This window comes from Mytilus californianus, unplaced genomic scaffold, assembly GCF_021869535.1.
Source record: "Mytilus californianus isolate M0D057914Y unplaced genomic scaffold, xbMytCali1.0.p SCAF_1, whole genome shotgun sequence".
In the NCBI taxonomy this organism is placed as follows: domain Eukaryota; kingdom Metazoa; phylum Mollusca; class Bivalvia; order Mytilida; family Mytilidae; genus Mytilus; species Mytilus californianus.
Window position 1 is genome coordinate 82070328 of NW_026262581.1, and position 21757 is coordinate 82092084.

The following is a 21757-nucleotide window of genomic DNA, read 5'->3' on the forward strand; positions in this document are numbered from 1 at the left end:
ACATACAGGGGCAGGTATTACAGCAGTGAAAAAGGGAAGTAATTCAATATAAACGCAATTCATCATGAATGCCTTGTTTGCCTAGAACAGATAAAATCATACTAAAATCTCAGACTTAAATGCTTTTATTTTGGTTTTTTGTTGGCTTTATACAACATGTACAAAGAAATGACAAAATAATTTTTTTCAATGTTCTACATTTAGTCTCAATAAAAAAGTTCCACCATCAAATAGCTAGCCTGCTAGGTCCATCTTATTGCTCAGCAGCACCACCTGAAAGTATAAAATAGTACAAATAATTACCATTTGTTCTATACTTATATATTTTTAACAAACACATACACTTTTTATCATTTTATACATCATATCTTTTAAAACAGGAAAATTTATCTTGCAAAAATTATACATTGCTGTCCATTGGCAAATATTTCATGTATATTCAGGAGGATCAAAGGATATATAAAAATGTTCTTGTTTATTTCTGATAAATACAAAATTTGAAAACAATTTCCAATATTGTTTTCTGTTGTTGACTTATATAATGTAAATTTGTCAACATTACCATGTAATTAATTCAAATCTATAAATCTTGAAAAAAAATATTATGAAAACTGCACAACAAACTAGCTGAGTTTCATTCAAGACATAAACATCAACATAGAAACACTCAAAAATAAATACTAAAAGATTTTATTGAAATGTTTAGAATAAAATATTTTAAGCAAAGTGTTTTTTCAGTAATTTTCTGAAAAATACAATGTATTCTATTAAAAGTAATATAAGCTGATGGTAATAAATTATTCTAAACTTTCAGAAACTTTATTTTTATGAACAAAATGATTTACCAAAATCATGTAAATCCTCAGCGATAGTATGTTCCAAGATCTGAGTAGGAACTGCTGCACTACCTAGTTTTTTAATCAATGTTTTCAAGTTTTTTGTCAACTGGGAAATAGTGACTGGCTTTTTATTCACCTGAGAAACTTGGAACAAGGTTTTCTCACCAGGTTGTTCTAATACAAGTTGCCTAAATTTTATTTGAGTTTTTAAAATTTCTCTTTTGTTCTTTAAAAATTTAATTTTTGTCAGTTCTTGATCGACTTTTCTTGCATTGTCCCAAAGTCCTAATTTTATAATGTGTTCTACAAGTTTCTTTTTTTCATTACATTTCTTTAACAGAAGTTTTCTTGCTTTCTCTTCTTTCTCTCGACTTATTCTTTCAAGTTCATTTTTTAAATCGGACAGTCTTTGTTTTTCAGTTATTTTCATTTCTTTAATTTTCAATTTTGAAGTATTGATAAGTTCCTGGACATGTTGTTCGGTCTGCTGATTTAGCCATGCACCCGTTTTATTTACATTGTAAACTATGTGCGCCTCATTTGCAAGTCGAGATGCATTGGGCCTGTGTTTAATTAACCAATCTAAATGACCAAAAATAAATTCTGGTAATTTATTATGTGGCAAGACAGAATTGAAAGTTGTGCTGGAATCAACACCATATTTGGTATGTTGGCCATCTTCTAGATGATCTTTAACTTTTTGTGACAAAGCCTTGCTAGTAGCAGAACACATCTGTATCAAAAAAGCAGCGCATGTTTCATCATTGTGATCGCGAACAAGAGATGCCCAAATGTCATCTTTTTTCACATCAACAGATGGAAATGGTATGAGTTCTCCTGTCATGAACAATTTAACTTTCTCAACTTCAGTTGAAATATCTTCAAGAAATTTAACTAAATGTTGGTACTTCTGGTTCATGTGCAATATATGTATATCCCCTTCAAGTATTTTCCACAATGGGGAGGTAATGAATTTATTGAAAAGCCCAAGAGCGCGACATCCTACCATTATTGTGTCATTCTGCACACAAGAGAGTACGGCTTTTAGCAGCTGATTCAGTTTACCTGGCGTTCCTTCGCCTTTAACATTTTCCAAGAAATTAATGATATGATTTCTCAAGTGGTATATGGCTCCTGCATTGTGGAAGACAACATTAAAGCGGTTTCCGAGAAAAGGTTTGATTTCATACTTATTGATATGTTGACGTTGAAGGTAGGTTTTAAATTCCAAATATGAGCCGTTTTTTTCATCTGCGCCTGATGCTAATGCTTTACTTGTAATCCTAACAGCATTTAAAACGGAGGACTCGCCTTTAAGACTTATTTCAGGATGTTCAGTACCTTCTGGGGGATCTTTGTGGAAATTATTGAACACGCTGTTCATTAATTCCGCAATATTAACTAGGAGATGTAAACCGCAGAAGAAATTGTACATTTTGCTTAGCAACATTTGGTCAGGTTCTTGCAACAGGTGATAATTTTCAAGATGTTCTTGTAACATGGATGATCTATAAGTTTCTAGGAGTTGGTTGAATGATACCTGGGTAGCAGCTCTATCTGACATGGTACATTTTATATTTTGAAGAATTTTGATAGACAATTGATTATTTACTTCATTAGCTGTCACCTGATTATATCGCAACTCAATATCACCTAAGATTTGCTTAAATACATCGAGTTGTGTTTGTGCAGCCTTGTTTGACATTTGACGTAACCCTAAAAGAAATGGCTTCTTGTCCTCATTTGTCGTGACAAATACCCCATATGGTTGGCCGTTTTTCTTTGTTTCGTCTGTATATAAAGTCTGGTTTTCCTGTTCAGAGCATACAATTGCTGCATGAGCCTGACTTACAAACAGTCTTGTTGCACTGATAGTTGAGACATAGTCCTTCTTTGGAAAAATGTTATTCCTACAGTCAACATTACATAGTTTCATGACACTTGACATGACACAAGATACTTTCTCAAAGGCGACATTTGCATTCAACAATTCCATGATGCATAAATTAGTATCTGTTGAAAAAGTGTATTTCCCATTAGGTGCCGGTACAGTCGAGTCTACCTGTTTTTTTTCATTCAAATTATCCAACACGAAATGCAACTCATCTTTAGTTTTATTTATTTCATGTTTGTTTGCCTTTTGTTCCTGTCTCATATTAAGTATCTGGTCTTGCAACATTTTTACTTCAGTCTCATGTTTTGCTTGTAAATGATCTTTTATGTATCTTGTTTTTTGTGCAATGTTTTCCCAATATCTACATTTCTCTATTGTTCTTTTCTTTTCCATCCGTGTTATATTATTCATATATCTGATCCGTACTTTTTCATTTTGTAAACATTTTTGCATTGCTTTCATACTTGTTTCTGCATGTTTAGCTGAATTCTTCAGTATTTTGTTTGACTTTAGTAATTTAAATTCTGATTTTGATCTGTTTGCAAAACTATGCTTTAAATCAAGCAATTTTCTTTTCATACTGAACATATTCTGAATATTGTTTCTGTAAGATTTCTGTAGTAGAGTGTTTTGTTTCATTAAGCTGTTATACCTGTTGACTTGTTTTGTCAATTCTGTCTTTAATAGTTTAGTTTCAGAGACTTTGTGTGGTTGCTCATTTGGATATTGCAAAAACTTGCCATGAAGAAATTTGCCAAGTTTATCTTTCCCCAAACTACTTGCTGATTTTTGCAATTTTTTTTCTTTAATTCTAATATTTTTTATAGATTTGTTCATTTTTGTTATACTGTTTTTGGACATGTCCAGATCTATACCAAGAAGTTGACAACACCAAACATATACAAACTTGTTTGTAACGCTCAGTGACTCCTTAAGTTTATTCAATTCAAGAACCATGCCATTAGTAAGGCACTGTCCTTGAGATAAAGAGCTAAAAATTATCAAATGTGCAGCTATTCCTAAACAGAACTTGTACCCAAGTGCTTGTAGTTGCGGATACATATTTCTAAAATCAAGAAGAAGAGGATGTTCCACTACATGTACGATACATATTTTACTACATGACATTATTTTAAATTGCATTTTTTATTGTACCACATTCATGAAATAAAGGACAACAAACTGCATTAAACATTAACTCCAAAGAGATGAAAATAGTTTCCTTTTTTTCTTTAGATTCAACTCATTGAATTAATTTGTTAAAAACTGTTCTAAAGGATTATTTCACTCCTACAGAAGACTGCAAATATTGTTGAATTTTGGCCATTCGCTTTCAAAGATAAATTTCTGGGTTGTAGCAGTTGTCAATATTTTATAAGACCTTCTATCATTAAAATGTTAAAATACTACAAATAATTCAGACATTTTAAAATAATATTTACCTTGTAGAATTATGAATCTTTTGATTTACGTCTTCACCTTTGTTATCTGAAAGTAAAATTACAGCTCACTACATATTGCATATACATATATATACCTAGCTTTTACCAAAAATAAGTGTGTGTGCTTATGTGGATTTTAGGTGGTTAGCCTGATGAATTGGTCCAATCAAAACAGTGTGTGTCATTTAATAAACTAACTGCTATAATATTAATAAATAAAAGATTGATTGAATAATTGATTGTTGCATGCATCAAGTCTAGTGTCAATTATTTCATTTATATCCAGGACTACAAACCAGTTGCAATGTGAAAATTATACTCCTGCCATAAGTATTTGGTAAACAGGAAGTTTATGAGAACTAAAAATACATCACACGGTATAGCATGCTCATACATGTATGTAGTCTTATTCCAGATTTCCGAAAGCCTTGTTTTTAATTTTATACATAGCATTAGGTGATGGATACATAAGTAATTGTTAAACAGAAGTTGATAAGCGATTAATCTTAAAATGTTGGATAAAAGCCAAAATGTTTCCTTGTTAGAGACCAACAACAGAAATGTGATGAGTTATTGCAAGGATTCTTTAATATTCAAAAAGCAAATCAATTTCCATTCAATGCATTATATTTAAAGTCTCCATTCCAACTGGATGTGACTGTGTATTTATACATCCAACACAGTCAAAAAGACACCTCACTTTTTATAGAGGGTTTTCCTAATGAAACGGTAGAAGTCTAGGGATTACAATATTTTAATGCCCCAGTTAACCCTTAGGTCATGAACAAAAATCAAAGTCTTACCTCACTGCATAGGTCATTCATATATTGAAAGTTCTGATTACTCTATATATCTCGATCATTTCAACATGTGACCTGCGAACATAACAGTAAATGTATAATAAAGTAATTTACCCTTATTCAAAGAAGAAATACAGTTTGTGTATTGCATGATTTTTTTCACATATGTGGCATTTAACTGCTTTGCTCATTTACAGACGTTATTTCAAGTAGTTGTATTTACTAGAAGGGTTGCTGCTTTTAGTTAACTAGTTTAAAATTTCAGTGGTTGTGCTTTAATAATAATTTTATGCAACAGAAGTAATAAATTTTTCAGAAATTAACATATGCAATTTTGATAATACATGTTGTAGCATTTTTTTTTTATTTCAAAACAGATTCAATCAGAGACATATTGTATTATATGTCTTTGATTCAATTAAGTATTGCATTTGTTTCTTACATTCCTTCTGTTAGTTGAACTAAATGTACATAATACAGTACATCGGGTATCAAATAATGTCGGTTAAAAGCAAACTAGAGTTTATGTTTTGTCCTTTTTTGAATACTTAGCCGACTCTAAATGAAGCGTACTTATTATTTATTATCCCGCATAGTGCCTCAAATAGTTTTACCTGGAAAGGGAATTAACCCATATTTAAATTACAAAACACCAGAAATTCTATCGATATTATCAAATCCATCCAATGTGAAGAGTAATACTATAGTTTCTTCGTGTTTGACGACGAAATTGAAACACAATATTAAATAAAAATGATTTTTAAACACCGATATCAAACTGGTGAACTAGGAAGACACTTCTACGAAGCGCCGATTTCATTGTTTATGCTGATCTGAATCTACGGAGAAAAACATTTCATGTGCATGTGTGTAACGTCGTGAACGTTCACGGCTATTTTTATTCTCCTTTTCTTAGACGAAACATACCATCTTTACCAGGATCGCGCCTTGCACACGTAGAACAGATCAACATATATCCGACATGATTTTATGAAGAAAATATTCTAGATTTAGGAAAAGTATGGATCCCCCGGTTATTTTTAGAAATAACATTTATTTTTGGCAAAAAACCTAAAAAAATGTGTTTAATATCAATAATTTCCTACCTTCTTCTACACTTTTACACGAGATACTTACAAAATTAGATTCCTGGATTGTGCCTGCATTTGCGTGTGAATTTTCGTCGTCTGTTTACCTTTCTATAAATAGCGCGAGGAACGGAAAGGGTATGCATTTGTCTGTCAAGATAGCTGAAAATTGACGTTTACGGCAACTCTTATCATAGTTCAAAGTTTTGCTGCAAGCTTATATAACACGTTTAAATATAAGATTATTACTGAAATTAAAAGCGCAGATACCGTAATTTCTCAAGCTATTTTTATTTTTTTTTCAACAGTGAGGGAAAAGTTGTTTTATTTTCAGTTACAAAAACGTTACAAATGCAAAAAATACATTGCGGCAGATATAGGTTTTTTAACGTGACGTTCCAACAGAGTCCCTACTGAAGATATCACCCTAAGGTGTCAGTCAGGGGCCTGATAGAACTCGAGGAATAATAGCAAGACTGCTGTATTCATATGTTGTAATATCTTTATGACAAACTATTTTGCCTTCAATGCATTTGGTTTTACCATGTGTACTTACTGTTGATCTACATTAAAAGCATAGCCTAGTTATTAGATATAAACTACTTCAAACCAGTACCAGTTCACATACATATAACAAAATCATGTCATGAAATGGATATGGTTGAAATTTGCACAAGCTGCAACAAGAATTTAATTTCTTGACGAAATGATTTCACCTTGCAGCTCGGTTTAAAATAATTGGACATAATTTGAAGTTATTCATTTTCAAGTACTTTGGATTCATTTTAATCGAACAAAATTCAAATTTTATATATGCTTGTATGAGACTTACGCAAAACCATAAAAATGAAACATATGAAATCAAAAATGCATGAAGATATGATTTTTCTTCAATCCACTTAAATTGGTATCCATTAAAATTTATGAATTGACAGCATTTAAAATTGATTGTTTAATAATGCTTTTAGATAACCATTGTGTTTGTTGGAATAGAACTTGTATTGGTACCTATTTATCTTTTGCAGAATGGCCTGCTTGGAGTCTTTCAAAAATTAATTGCATCTAAAGCAAATGATCATGAAGGATTCTATCTACTGAATTCCATTATACAACATATGCCAAAGTAAGTATATTCTTGGAAGTTTTGTGATAGTACTTTTGCCTTAAAAGGACGGGTTGTCAAATCAAACTCGATTGGCACAGATTATGTAGGAGTAAAAGCAGACAGGTTAGCTGAAAATTGGCTCAAAGTTAAAATAATATGTATGGATTTGGTAACTTTCCTTGTGAGCTAGGATGTTAAAAAGCCAGACTTTGCATGTTAAAATACAAAGCAAGATATATTCCAATGGCAACATTTTATTATCCTGAATATGTATGCAATATTTGTCACTGTGTGTAAAGCACCCACCAATTTAGTCTCATGGTAGCAAGTTTGCTATATTTGTGATTTACATTTGATTATTAATAGTATTTATTAGTAAATAAGGAAATAAACCTAGAATACTTGTTATTTACAGGGAGGTTGTGAGTCAGTACGTCAAAAATATATTTATCCTGTTATTTCAACGATTATCAAGTTCAAAAACAACGAAGTATATCAAAAGTAAGTATATAAACAAGTCTAAATTGAAAACAACGTTCATACCTATGATTGCGTTGGATAAAAACCGCAATTTTTTATATGTGTGCATGCAAAACAAATTTCTTGTTAGAGGGGTCTAAATACAGCACAAACAACATTTTCCAAAAGACCAAAAAAGTGAAAAAGTATATTTTAACAAAACGCATTTATATGTATATATGAAGCTGCAATAAGTATGGGGTTATCAGTTGTCCATCAAATGACAACTCTTATTTGTTTAATGTTACATTTAATTTACAGAAATTGTTGAAATTTTAACTGCAAAATGTTGATTCTTTCTCTTTTGTGTAATTCTTTGAAATACTAGTATAGTTTTCGGTTTAATAGTTGCATTTATTGTTAAGCACATCACATCTTGCATGGATAGATTGGCATAGAAACTTCACATGTTTTTGCGCATATACTTGTTGAGGGGTGAAAATCACATTCAAGTTGTGCCATCTCTTAGAAATGTAAATTATGGAACTTGTTAATTAAATTTTCAGGTTTACTTCTGTTTTTCTGCCTGTTTGCTATTCAGTATGGTGCAGATGCACTCATCCAGAATGTTGATGGAATTCAGGCTAAGTAAGTTAATTATAATTTTTACGGTATTCTTAAATATCCAGCATATTTTTGCAAGCAAACAAAAAAACATGATTTCATTATGAAGTAAATTTAAGTTTAAATCAACTTTTTATACTGTAATTTTTATACGACCGCAAAAATTAAAAATTTTTTGGTCGTATATTGGTATGACGTTGGCGTCGTCGTCGTCGTCGTCGTCGTCGTCGTCGTCGTCGTCGTCGTCGTCGTCGTCGTCGTCCGGCGTCGTCCGAAGACACATTGGTTTTCGCACTCTAACTTTAGCTTAAGTGAATGGATCTCCATGAAATTTCACCATAAGGTTCAATACCACAAAAGGAAGGTTGGGATTGATTTTGGGGGTTATGGTACCAACAGTTAAGGAATTAGGGGCCAAAAAGGGGCCAAAAATAAGCATTTTTGTAACTTTCAGACAATAACTTGTGTGTAAGTGTATGGATCTCTCTGACATTGTACCACAAGGTTCCATATCACAAAGGGAAGGCTGTAATTGATTTTGGGGGTAATTGCCTCAAAATATTAGGAATTAGGGGCCAAAAAAGGGGCAAAAAACAAGCATTTTTCTAGTTTCATGACAATAACTTGTGTGTAAGTGTTTGGATATTTCTGAAATTGTACTACAAGGTTCCATATCACAAAGGGAAAGCTGGAATTGAGTTTGGGGGTAATTGCCCGAAACGTTTAGGAATTGGGGGCCAAAAAGGGGCCAAAAATAAGCATTTTTCTAGTTTCCAGACAATAACTTGTGTTCAAGTGTATGGATCTCTCTGAAATTGTACTGCAAGGTACCATACCACAAAGGGAAGGCTGGGATTGAGTTTGGGGGTGATGAATCATAAGGGGGTTCAAAAAATTTGGGGGGGGGGGTTTTCTTTTTTTCCTTTTTTTTTTCTTTTAAAATTTTCCATTTTAAGTTGGTTATTTCTGATTTATATTTAAAAGCAAATAATAATGATATGGTAGGAGATACACACCAAACAGGATGTGTAAATTATTATATAATAAGTATTGTGCAATAGCAAGCAATTTTCAATTGCACAGTATTGCACAATAGCAAGAAATCTTCAATTGCACAGTATTGCGCAATAGCAAGAAATCTTCAATTTAACAGTATTGCGCAATAGCAAGAAATATCCAATAGCACAATATTGCGCAATAGCAAGAAATTGTCAATTGTACAGTATTGCGCAATAGCAAGAAATATTCAATTGCACAGTATTGTGCAAAAGAAGATACTTCTATAAATTGCTTATTTCTTGATCAATTTCAATGGGGTTTTATTCTTGAATTCTTGGGGTTCTTTAATATGCTGAATCTAACCGTGTATTAAGTTTTTGGATTTTGGGCCCCGTTTTTAAATTGGTCCACATTGAGGTCCAAAGGGTCCAAAATTAAACTTTGTTTGATTTCATAAAAAATTGAATTATTGGGGTTCTTTGATATGCCGAATCTAACCGTGTATTTAGATTTTTAATTTTGGGTCCCGTTTTTTAAATTTGTCTACATTAAGGTCCAAAGGGTCCAAAATTAAACTTAGTTTGATTTTAACAAAAATTGAATTCTTAGGGTTCTTTGATATGCTGAATCTAAACATGTGTTTAGATTTTTGATTATGGGCCCATTTTTCAAGTTGGTCCAAATCGGGGTCCAAAATTAAACTTTGTTTGATTTCAACAAAAATTGAATATATGGGGTTCTTTGATATGCTGAATCTAAACATGTATTTAGATTTTAGATTTTTGGCCCAGTTTTCAAGTTGGTCCAAATTGGGGTCCAAAATTAAACTTTGTTTGATTTCAACAAAAATTGAATATATGGGGTTCTTTGATATGCTGAATCTTACCATGTATTTAGATTTTTTATTTGTGGGCCCGCTATCAAATTGGTTCATATTGAGGTCAAAAGGGTCCAAAATTAAACTTTGTTTGATTTCATCAAAAATTGAATTATTGGGGTTCTTTGATATGCCAAATCTAACCGTGTATTTAGATTTTTAATTTTGGGTCCTGTTTTTTAAATTGGTCTACATTAAGGTCCAAAGGGTCCAAAATTAAACTTAGTTTGATTTTAACAAAAATTGAATATATGGGGTTCTTTGATATGCTTAATCTAAACATGTATTTAGATTTTTGGTTTTGGGCCCAGTTTTCAAGTTGGTCCAAGTTGGGGTCCAAAATTAAACTTTGTTTGATTTCAACAAAAATTGAATATATGGGGTTCTTTGATATGCTGAATCTAAACATGTATTTAGATTTTTGGATTTTTGGCCCAGTTTTCAAGATGGTCCAAATTGGGGTCCAAAATTAAACTTTGTTTGATTTCAACAAAAATTGAATATATGGGGTTCTTTGATATGCTAAATCTTACCATGTATTTAGATTTTTTATTTGTGGGCCCGCTATCAAATTGGTTCATATTGAGGTCAAAAGGGTCCAAAATTAAACTTTGTTTGATTTCATCAAAAAATGAATTATTGGGGTTCTTTGATATGCCAAATCTAACTGTGTTTTTAGATTTTTAATTTAGGGTCCCGTTTTTTAAATTTGTCTACATTAAGGTCCAAAGGGTCCAAAATTAATCTTAGTTTGATTTTAACAAAAATTGAATTCTTCGGGTACTTTGATATGCTGAATCTAAACATGTGTTTAGATTTTTGATTATGGGACCAGTTTTCAAGTTTGTCCAAGTTGGGGTCCAAAATTAAACTTTGTTTGATTTCAACAAAAATTAAATATATGGGGTTCTTTGATATGCTGAATCTAACCATGTATTTTGATTTTGGACATTGGACCATAATAGGTAAATTAAAAAAATTGAAGTTCTTAGACCACATTCTTTCTGTGTCAGAAACCTATGCTGTGTCAAATATTTAATCACAATCCAAATTCAGAGCTGTATCAAGCTTGAATGTTGTGTCCATACTTGCCCCAACTGTTCAGGGTTCGACCTCTGCTGTCGTATCAAGCTGCGCCCAGCGAAGCATTTTATTGATTTTTGGCCCAGTTTTCAAGTTGGTCCAAATTGGGGTCCAAAATTAAACTTTGTTTGATTTCAACAAAAATTGAATATATGGGGTTCTTTGATATGCTGAATCTAACCATGTATTTAGATTTTTTATTTGTGGACCCCGTTATCAAATTGGTTCATATTGAGGTCAAAAGGGTCCAAAATTAAACTTTGTTTGATTTCATCTAAAATTGAATTATTGGGGTTCTTTGATATTCCAAATCTAACCGTGTATTTAGATTTTTAATTTTGGGTCCTGTTTTTTAAATTGCTCTACATTAAGGTCCAAAGGGTCCAAAATTAAACTTAGTTTGATTTTAACAAAAAATGAATTCTTGGGGTTCTTTGATATGCTGAATCTAAACATGTGTTTAGATTTTTGATTATGGGCCCAGTTTTCAAGTTGGTCCAAGATAGGAGTATTTAAACTTTGTTTGATTTCAACAAAAATTGAATATATGGGGTTCTTTGATATGCTGAATCTAAACATGTATTTAGATTTTTGATAATGGGCCCAGTTTTCAAGTTGGTCCAAATTGGGGTCCAAAATTAAACTTTGTTTGATTTCAACAAAAATTGAATATATGGGGTTCTTTGATATGCTGAATCTAACCATGTATTTAGATTTTTTATTTGTGGACCCCGTTATCAAATTGGTTCATATTGAGGTCAAAAGGGTCCAAAATTAAACTTTGTTTGATTTCATCTAAAATTGAATTATTGGGGTTCTTTGATATTCCAAATCTAACCGTGTATTTAGATTTTTAATTTTGGGTCCTGTTTTTTAAATTGCTCTACATTAAGGTCCAAAGGGTCCAAAATTAAACTTAGTTTGATTTTAACAAAAAATGAATTCTTGGGGTTCTTTGATATGCTGAATCTAAACATGTGTTTAGATTTTTGATTATGGGCCCAGTTTTCAAGTTGGTCCAAGATAGGAGTATTTAAACTTTGTTTGATTTCAACAAAAATTGAATATATGGGGTTCTTTGATATGCTGAATCTAAACATGTATTTAGATTTTTGATAATGGGCCCAGTTTTCAAGTTGGTCCAAATTGGGGTCCAAAATTAAACTTTGTTTGATTTCAACAAAAATTGAATATATGAGGTTCTTTGATATGCTGAATCTAAACATGTATTTAGATTTTTTATTTGTGGGCCTTGCTATCAAATTGGTTCATATTGAGGTCAAAAGGGTCCAAAATTAAACTTTGTTTGATTTCATCAAAAATTGAATTATTGGGGTTCTTTGATATGCCAAATCTAACCGTGTTTTTAGATTTTTAATTTGGGTCCCGTTTTTTAAATTGGTCTTCATTGAGGTCCAAAGGGTCCAAAATTATACTTAGTTTAATTTTAACAAAAATTGAATTCTTGGGGTTCTTTGATATGCTGAATCTAAATTTGTGTTTAGATTTTTGATTATGGGCCCAGTTTTCAAGTTGGTCCAAGTTGGGGGTCCAAAATAAACTTTTTTTGATTTCAACAAAAATTGAATATATGGGGTTCTTTGATATGCTGAATCTAACCATGAATTTAGATTTTTTATTTGTGGGCCCCGCTATCAAATTGGTTCATATTGAGGTCAAAAGGGTCCAAAATTAAACTTTGTTTGATTTCATCAAAAATTGAATTATTGGGGTTCTTTGATATTCCAAATCTAACCGTGTATTTAGATTTTTAATTGTAAGTCCTGTTTTTTAAATTGGTCTACATTAAGGTCCAAAGGGTCCAAAATTAAACTTAGTTAGATTTTAGCAAAAATTGAATTCTTGGGGTTCTTTGATATGCTGAATCTAAACAGATTTTTATACGACCGCAAAAAAATTTTGAGGTCGTATATTGGTATGACGTTGGCGTCGTCGTCGTCGTCGTCGTCGTCCGGCGTCGTCGTCCGGCGTCGTCGTCCGAATACACAATGGTTTTCGCACTCTAACTTTAGTTTAAGTGAATGGATCTCTATGAAATTTTACCATAAGGTTCAATACTACAATAGGAAGGTGGGGATTGATTTTGGGGGTTATGGTACCAACAGTTAAGGAATTAGGGGCCAAAAAGGGGCCGAAAATAAGCATTTTTGTAACTTCCAGACATAACTTGTGTGTTAGCATATGGATCTCTTTGACATTGTACCACAAGATTCCATCTCACAAAGGGTCAATGCTGGGATTGATTTTGGGGTTAATTGCCTCAAAATTTTAGGAATAAGGGGCCAAAAGGGGGCAAAAAACAAGCATTTTTCTAGTTTCATGACAATAACTTGTGTGTAAGTGTATGGATCTTTCTGAAATTTTACTACAAGGTTCCATTTCACAAAGGGATAGCTGGAATTGAGTATTGTGGTTATTGCCCAAAACGTTTAGTAATAAGGGGCCTAAAAAGGGGTTTAAAATAAGAATTTTTTAGTTTCTAGACAATAACTTGTGTTCAAGTGTATGGATCTCTCTAAAATTGTATTACAAGGTACCATACCACAAAGGCAAGGCTGTTATTGAGCTTGGTTTGGGGGGAAAGGGGGGCGGGGGTCAAAAAAGGGGTAATTTTTTTTTTTCCTTTTTTTTTTGTTTAAAATTTACATTTTAAGTTAGTTATTTTTTATCACGAAGAGAAAGTAGGAATTGAGTTTTGGGGTTAATTGCTCAAACATTTATGAATAAGGAGCCAAATATTGGTCGAAAATAAGGATTTTTTTAGTGTGCTCTAATGTTTAAGGAATAAGGGGAAAAAAGGTTAAAAAACAAGGGTTTCCATTTTAATAGACAAATAATTGAGTAAAGAACATTATTTAAAAGCAGTGTAAGGTTGGTAATTCAAACTCATTTAAATATCTCATCTACACTGCTTTTAAATTATGTAAATTGGAAATTTGCCAATAACTTTATTGTTAATAAATGCATTGGAAATTTGCCAACAATTTTAGTGTAATAAACTTCATTGGAAATTTGCCAATATAAAATTTTGCTGATGAAGGTTTTTTGTTTACCTTTAGCCTTGACTATGAAGTCATTTTCTATTTTTATAGCCTTATGATGTAGTTGAATTATTTAATACTTTTATGATGTGTTTAAATGGGGTTTTATCATGTTTATGGTTGCAAATTTATTGTTTTAGTATAATAAACTCCATTTAAAATTTGCCAATAAAAAAAATTTTTGTTTATTTTTAGCTATGATTATGATGTCATTTTTATACGACCGCAAAAAAATTTTGAGGTCGTATTTTGGTATGACGTTGGCATCGTTGTCGTCGTCGTCGTCGTCGTCGTCGTCCGAATACACAATGGTTTTCGCACTCTAACTTTAGTTTAAGTGAATGGATCTCTATGAAATTTTACCATAAGGTTCAATACCACAATAGGAAGGTGGGGATTGATTTTAGGGGTTATGGTACCAACAGTTTAGGAATTAGGGGCCAAAAAGGGGCCGAAAATAAGCATTTTTGTAACTTCCAGACATAACTTGTGTGTTAGCATATGGATCTCTTTGACATTGTACCACACGATTCCATATCACAAAGGGTCAATGCTGGGATTGATTTTGGGGTTAATTGCCTCAAAATTTTAGGAATAAGGGGCCAAAAGGGGGCAAAAAACAAGCATTTTTCTAGTTTCATGACAATAACTTGTGTATAAGTGTATGGATCTTTCTGAAATTTTACTACAAGGTTCCATTTCACAAAGGGAAAGCTGGAATTGAGTGTTGTGGTAATTGCCTAAAACATTTAGTAATAAGGGGCCTAAAAAGGGGTTTAAAATAAGCATTTTTTAGTTTCTAGACAATAACTTGTGTTCAAGTGTATGGATCTCTCTAAAATTGTATTACAAGGTACCATACCACAAAGGCAAGGCTGTTATTGAGCTTGGTTTGGGGGGAAAGGGGGGTGGGGGTGATGAATCATAAGGGGGGCGGGGGTCAAAAAAGGGGTAATTTTTTTTTTTCCTTTTTTTTTTGTTTAAAATTTACATTTTAAGTTAGTTATTTTTTATCACGAAGAGAAAGTAGGAATTGAGTTTTGGGGTTAATTGCTCAAACATTTATGAATAAGGGGCCAAATATTGGTCGAAAATAAGGATTTTTTTAGTTTGCAACAAAAACTTGTGTTCAAGTGTATGGATCTCTGTGAAATTGTATTGCAATGTACCATACCACAAATTGAAGGTTGTGATTGAGGTGGGGGATGATGAATCAAAAGGGGGTTGAAAAAATGTGTGGGGGGTAGGATTTTTTTTTTTCCTTTTTTTTTCATTAAAATTTTCCATTTAAAGATGGTTGTTTCAGATTTATATATGAAAGAAAATAATAATGATACGGTTATATATCATGAGGAACTGAAATTTAAAATTATGTATATTGGAAATTTAGGTTACATTGGAAAGTAATAATTGGCTTTGGGGGGGGGGGGGGGGTGGATATGGCTCTTATGTTTAAGGAATAAGGGGAAAAAAGGTTAAAAAACAAGGGTTTCCATTTTAATAGACAAATAATTGAGTAAAGAACATTATTTAAAAGCAGTGTAAGGTTGGTAATTCAAACTCATTTAAATATCTCATCTACACTGCTTTTAAATTATGTAAATTGGAAATTTGCCAATAACTGTATTGTTAATAAATGCATTGGAAATTTGCCAACAATTTTAGTGTAATAAACTTCATTGGAAATTTGCCAATATAAAATTTTGCTGATGAAGGTTTTTTGTTTACCTTTAGCCTTGACTATGAAGTCATTTTCTATTTTTATAGCCTTATGATGTAGTTGAATTATTTAATACTTTTATGATGTGTTTAAATGGGGTTTTATCATGTTTATGGTTGCAAATTTATTGTTTTAGTATAATAAACTCCATTTAAAATTTGTCAATAAAAAAAATTTTTGTTTATTTTTAGCTATGATTATGATGCCATTTTCTATTTTACTTTTATGGTTGCAAAGAAATTTTTATTTTTAGATATTACTGTTAAATGATGCTGATTAAGGTTTTTGCTATGTTTAGCCATGACTATGATGTCATTTTCTATTTTAATATCTGTTATGATGTATTTAAATGGGCTTTTATGGTTACAAAGGAATTTTATTTTTAGATATTACTATAAAATGTTGCTGATGCTGATTAAGGATTTTGTTTATATTTAGCCATGACTATGATGTCATTTTCTATTTTAATACCTTTATGATGTAATTTCCATTTTTAGATATTACTGTTAAATGATGCTGATTAAGGGTTTTTTGCTATGTTTAGCCATGACTATGATGTCATTTTCTATTTTAATATCTTTATGATGTATTTAAATGGGCTTTTATGGTTACAAAGGAATTTTATTTTTAGATATTACTTTAAATGTTTCTGATTAAGGATTTTTGTTTATTTTTAGCCATGACTATGATGTCACTTTCTATTTTAATACCTTTATGATGTATTTAAATGGGCTCCCATGTATTTAGATTTTTGATTATTTATACATGTTACCAAATTGGTCCACATTGAACAAAAACGGTCCAAATTTCAACTTTATTACATTACATCAAACATTGAATTCTACATATTCTTTGATATATTGAAATTAACAAACAATTTAGTTTATGGATATTCCACCATAATAGGTAAATTAAATTTTTTCCAGTTCTTACACCACATTCATCCTGTGTCAGAAACCTATGCTGTGTCAAATATTTAATGACAATCCAAAGTCATAGCTGTATCAAGCTTGAATTTTGTGTCCATACTTGCCCCAACTGTTCAGGGTTCAACCTCTGCGGTCGTATCAAGCTGCGCCCCAGCGAAGCATTTTATTTTAGTATAATTTTTTAGGGAAGGTTATACAGCTGACAGAATCAACTTCCCTTAAAAATTCACTGAATATTAAGAGATTGAGGGATACATATCATTCGGATAGCAACACAACATTATAATAAAAGTAAAAAGACAATTTAAAGCAAGACATAGTCTATAATGTATCTCAAGCTGTAAATATTGCCCAGTCCTGACAAGTGAGTAAATATTCCTCCAAAATACACCAAGCTACAAATCTAGTGTTTTTATTTATTATTGATAATTAATATGTTAATCTGTGAATATACCTGTCAATAAAACTGCTTAAAACTATTCATTTGTCAATAAAGATTATTTACCACATCACAGAAGAGGGTGTGTATTTTTTGTAATATGTTTTCTCATTCATACCTATTTAGTTGTATGAGAACAGAGGAATATTTTTATTATGGCATAAGTATACAAATTATCCTATCCGAGAACTGGGCATTCTTAAGCTACTCAGCAAATTGTTTTTAAGCAATGTTTTTTCTATAACAGTAATTATCTGTATTTAATCTTTCAGTATGTTTGGAATGGTGATAGAGAAATTATTTTTACAAGATTTACAGAAAGTATCTGGATCATTAGAAAGGAAAATATGTGCTGTAGGTGTAACAAATGTTTTAACTGAATCGTCTTTGATGTTCTCAACATACAACGCTATGTGGTAAGTATTTTTCAAACATTACTTATTACAATGAAAACCTGTAAACTGATTTCTGTTTAAATTGAACTCCTCAGAACATAAAATGAATTTTCTTCAGTATTTATAAATGTAAAAAGATAGCAAGGGGACACTAAGTCAAATAAGAAACAACACCATGGTTAAAAGATATAACACAAGTAATAGTCTATATAAGATTGAACAACAGGAACCCCGCCAAAAACCGAGGGTCAACTCGATGCTCCAGAAGTGTAAGCACTTCCTGCTCTACTGTTGGCTCTCAACATATAGCTCATGATTTGTATAAAAAAAGACCATGATAAATTGCATTCGATGCAGTCTTTAATCAATAACCTTTGTTATAGTTATTACACGCCTGTTTACAGGATGTATCATGGTATACCATTGTCCGTCCGTTGTCAACATGTCAGACAATTACTCAAAAACACTTTAACCAATTTGCATGAAACTTTGGTGAATTGCTTATATCTATTGTCGTAAGCTCCCTTTCAATTTTTATAAATTTTAGATCTTAAGTTTCCAAGTTATGGGGTTTTATTCATTAAAAAGGGGAGATTTTCCAGTTTTCAGACAATAACTCAAAAATGCTTTGAGCAGTTTTCATGAAAGTTTGGTGAATTGTTTATATCTATTGAGTTAAGCTCCCTTTCGATTTTTTTAAATTTTAGATTTTACAATTATGGGATTTTATTCAAAAAAAAGGGGGGGATTTTCAAAGTGCTTTGAGCAGTTTTCATGAAACTTTAATGACTAGTTTATATCTATTAAAATAACCTCCCTTTTGTTTTTTGTTTTTTTTATAAATTTCTGATATGACATTGAGGATTTATGGAACTTTATTCCTTGAAAAAACGAGGGGCATATCATGCGCTCATGGTGCAGCTCATTTTTTTTTTAGAATAGCCCTAATCATAATTAACAAACCTTGAATTTGTAATCCATATATGAAGAGGAGATTTATCTACTTTGAGTAATTGTCTGACATGTCATTATTTTTAGAATAGCCCTAATCATAATTAACAAACCTTGAATTTGTAATCCATATGTGATGAGAAGATTTATCTACTTTATGAGAACTATTGATATTTAACAGGGCACAGTTTTTACAAGGATTAATAAGTCTGATAGAATTACCCGAAGACACTAATGTTCCAGATGATGAACATTTCATTGAGATAGAAGATACACCAGGTTTGTGCAGCACTTACAATTTTAAGGCTGAAAGACTAGCCTTGTGTTACCAATGGATAAGATGTAACTTGCATAATAATTAATTAATTTATACAGTAGGAAACTGTGTACTTCCACTGAAAATAGTTCCTGGGTCTTCTGTTGTTAATTAAGAGTAGTGTTGACCATTTTGATTTTAGTAATACAATTCCAAAAGGAAATCCTCAATACCGATTAGGTTTTGTAATAAAGCAGTTTGTTCAATATTAAAGATACGTGTGTGAAAGTAAATTTATTTTTAAATGCATCACTGGTATTTGTGTCAAGCCTGTAACTTAGGCAACAAGAAATAATGTACATGTATAGCGACATGTGTATCATATGCTCATGGTGCAGCTCTTTATTGGATGAATTTGTGCTTTATTTTGCAATACTAAGTCTGGTCTATATAGGTCATAAACCATATAAGTTTTTAATGTATTTAATATTTGATATTAAAGGATACCAGACAGCATATTCACAGTTAGCATTTGCTGGAAAGAAGGAACATGATCCAGTATCAGAAGTTACAGATGTCAAAATTAATCTTGCACGACAACTTGCCAAATTGTCAGCTGCTCATCCTGGAAAGGTATTTAATGTCTTTTATTGTATGAATTTATTTTACAAAAATTTTTTAAATAATTATCTGAAAACATTACGTGGAACTTTACAACACTTCTCAGTTCTGTCAAATAACATGTGAAACAAATGGAAAACTGAATAGGTAGTATTATTTTGAATAAAATGTGGTTCAAAAACTTCTTGAATATGCCCTTGCTTGCAGCCTAAAAGTTTGTCAACCATCACAGAACTCATATTTGATCTGTAAGGCATCATTAATACTAACATACGGGAATTGTATAACAAAAAGAAAATGCAAACTTGATCTGTAAGTCAACAACATACACTAATGTGCCAAAGATCATCTTCAGATCTCCTGGCATAATGACAAAAGTTAGTACTAGAACAAAATTTTCTAAGTGGAATGGCCGTAGTTCCCCTAAAAGTTAGTCAATCAGGACCAAATGTATACTCCATGTATAAGTCATTATTCCATCTATCAGATCAAAATCAGCAGGCATAACGAATCATCCTGTTTGATTTTAGAATGATGGACATGCACATGTGAAACACTTTATGCCGTGGCCCTATTATATATAGCAATGACTGACTTTAAACTTGCATAAATAAAAAGAATTTTGTAGAGTAACTTAATATGATAAATATTTATATTTCAGGTTCTAGCTTTAATCAGCGCAGGATTACAGGCAGAAGCTCAGACATTTGTACAACAATATCTTGCAACAGCTGGGGTGACAGTGTGAAAGGAAATTGAACAATTACTTTATACTAAAGACAGTATATGAACTAGATCTAATAATACCAAACAAGCATTTAACATGATTTGCTTTTCTGTATTATGTAAACACTCAGGCTTTGCTTTGACCTTATGTCATGAGCTGAACATGACATGATTTGTGCATGAATCAGAATTTTAAAGTGCTAGTTACAATTGTATACCATGACTGAAAAGTCCCACTGTATTTGACTGTAAAATGATCAGATTTAAAATCTTATGTTCTACATGTCACTTGCAGTTGTATGATTGATTTATAAAATCTGTTTTGAGATTTTAACAAAAGTAGTCTACAAGACTTGGTGTTCAGCAATAGCATTTATTGGTGTAAATTTATAGTTTTGAATAGAAGAAACTATTTATTGTCCTACTGTAATTTTGTTATAGATGTAAACTTGCAAATAATTCAAAGAACTAGATGTTTGAATGTATTGTATTACATTGTGACTTGTTATCTTTAAATTGCCATGTTAATAATAATTCTTGACATAACTGAATTACAATACATTATTTATAACAGTTTCAACAACAAGGAAGTAAAGTGAAAGGTACAGTTAGAGTTGCAATCTGATTATAGTATAGACCTGGTGTTCAAGCTTCACCGACAAGGTTTCGACAAAGCTCTATTCTACTTTTTTTCTGACAATTATTATATCAACCAATGAAATCTCTGCCTCCTACTTTTGAAAGGGTGTTTCATTATTACAAAACCCTCTTTTCCCTAAATGGAAAAAGAGAAAGTAGAACAGAGTACTGTCAGATTATTGTAATCAATGTCTGGACACATCGTCTCCATTTTAATCAGATTGAGTGTTATTTGTACAGTCAATAAAACTGGTGTAAATGTCAATGAGACAACAACCCAACAACAGAAAACAAGACATCTAGAGGTCCTATGAAATTTGAGCAGTAACATCACATCACAATAAAACCAGAAAGAAATCTAGAGGTTAATATATGGTATTCAAAGATAGACAATTGTCTATATCAGGTCAATATTTAAATTGTTCAAAAGTCTAGGAATTCCTGAATGAATTATAAAGAAGCAGTTTTGACTGAAAAAAATAGGTTCAAAATATTTTCAGAAATAAAGTACATTTTGTATATCGGTATGTATAACATATGAATGGCATTTTGTTGTCCATCATAACGTTCTTTTCACAATAACTTTCTTTTTTTTCTTCGGTATAACAAAAATTCCTTCAAAAGCCCTCCTACATTCATATAACCCTGCATTACCATAATAAATGCGCAGACACACAAAGTTCTATTGAAAACACCTTTGGAATAGTGGTAGACTGACAACAACAGATTCGTTGAAAAAGAAGTTTTAAGAGATGCCAACAGTAACAGTATTACTGGTTCAAGGTCCTCAAATTTGTAACGAAGTTGCA

At 31.6% G+C, this 21757-nt stretch overlaps 1 protein-coding gene and 1 long non-coding RNA gene across 4 annotated transcripts in view; one reads left to right on the top strand and one right to left on the bottom strand.

Moving 5' to 3' along the window:
- LOC127724696 (exportin-2-like) overlaps window positions 1-20860 on the top strand; it is a 114966-nt gene extending 94106 nt beyond the window's left edge. For all 3 annotated transcript variants that reach the window (XM_052231779.1, XM_052231771.1, XM_052231764.1), the window contains exons 21-27: window positions 7089-7186; window positions 7584-7669; window positions 8194-8275; window positions 17633-17776; window positions 18888-18985; window positions 19465-19595; window positions 20245-20860. In XM_052231779.1, the coding sequence (XP_052087739.1) occupies window positions 7089-7186; window positions 7584-7669; window positions 8194-8275; window positions 17633-17776; window positions 18888-18985; window positions 19465-19595; window positions 20245-20331 (726 nt within the window). In that variant the 3' untranslated portion in view covers window positions 20332-20860. The remainder of the gene's footprint in view (window positions 1-7088; window positions 7187-7583; window positions 7670-8193; window positions 8276-17632; window positions 17777-18887; window positions 18986-19464; window positions 19596-20244) is intronic.
- Window positions 110-6296, bottom strand: LOC127724788 (uncharacterized). Its single transcript, XR_007992698.1, has 4 exons — window positions 6113-6296; window positions 4979-5050; window positions 4176-4221; window positions 110-273 (listed from the first exon to the last, which is right to left on the bottom strand). It is a non-coding gene; the product is annotated as an uncharacterized LOC127724788 (long non-coding RNA).
- Window positions 20861-21757: the final 897 nt, after the last annotated feature.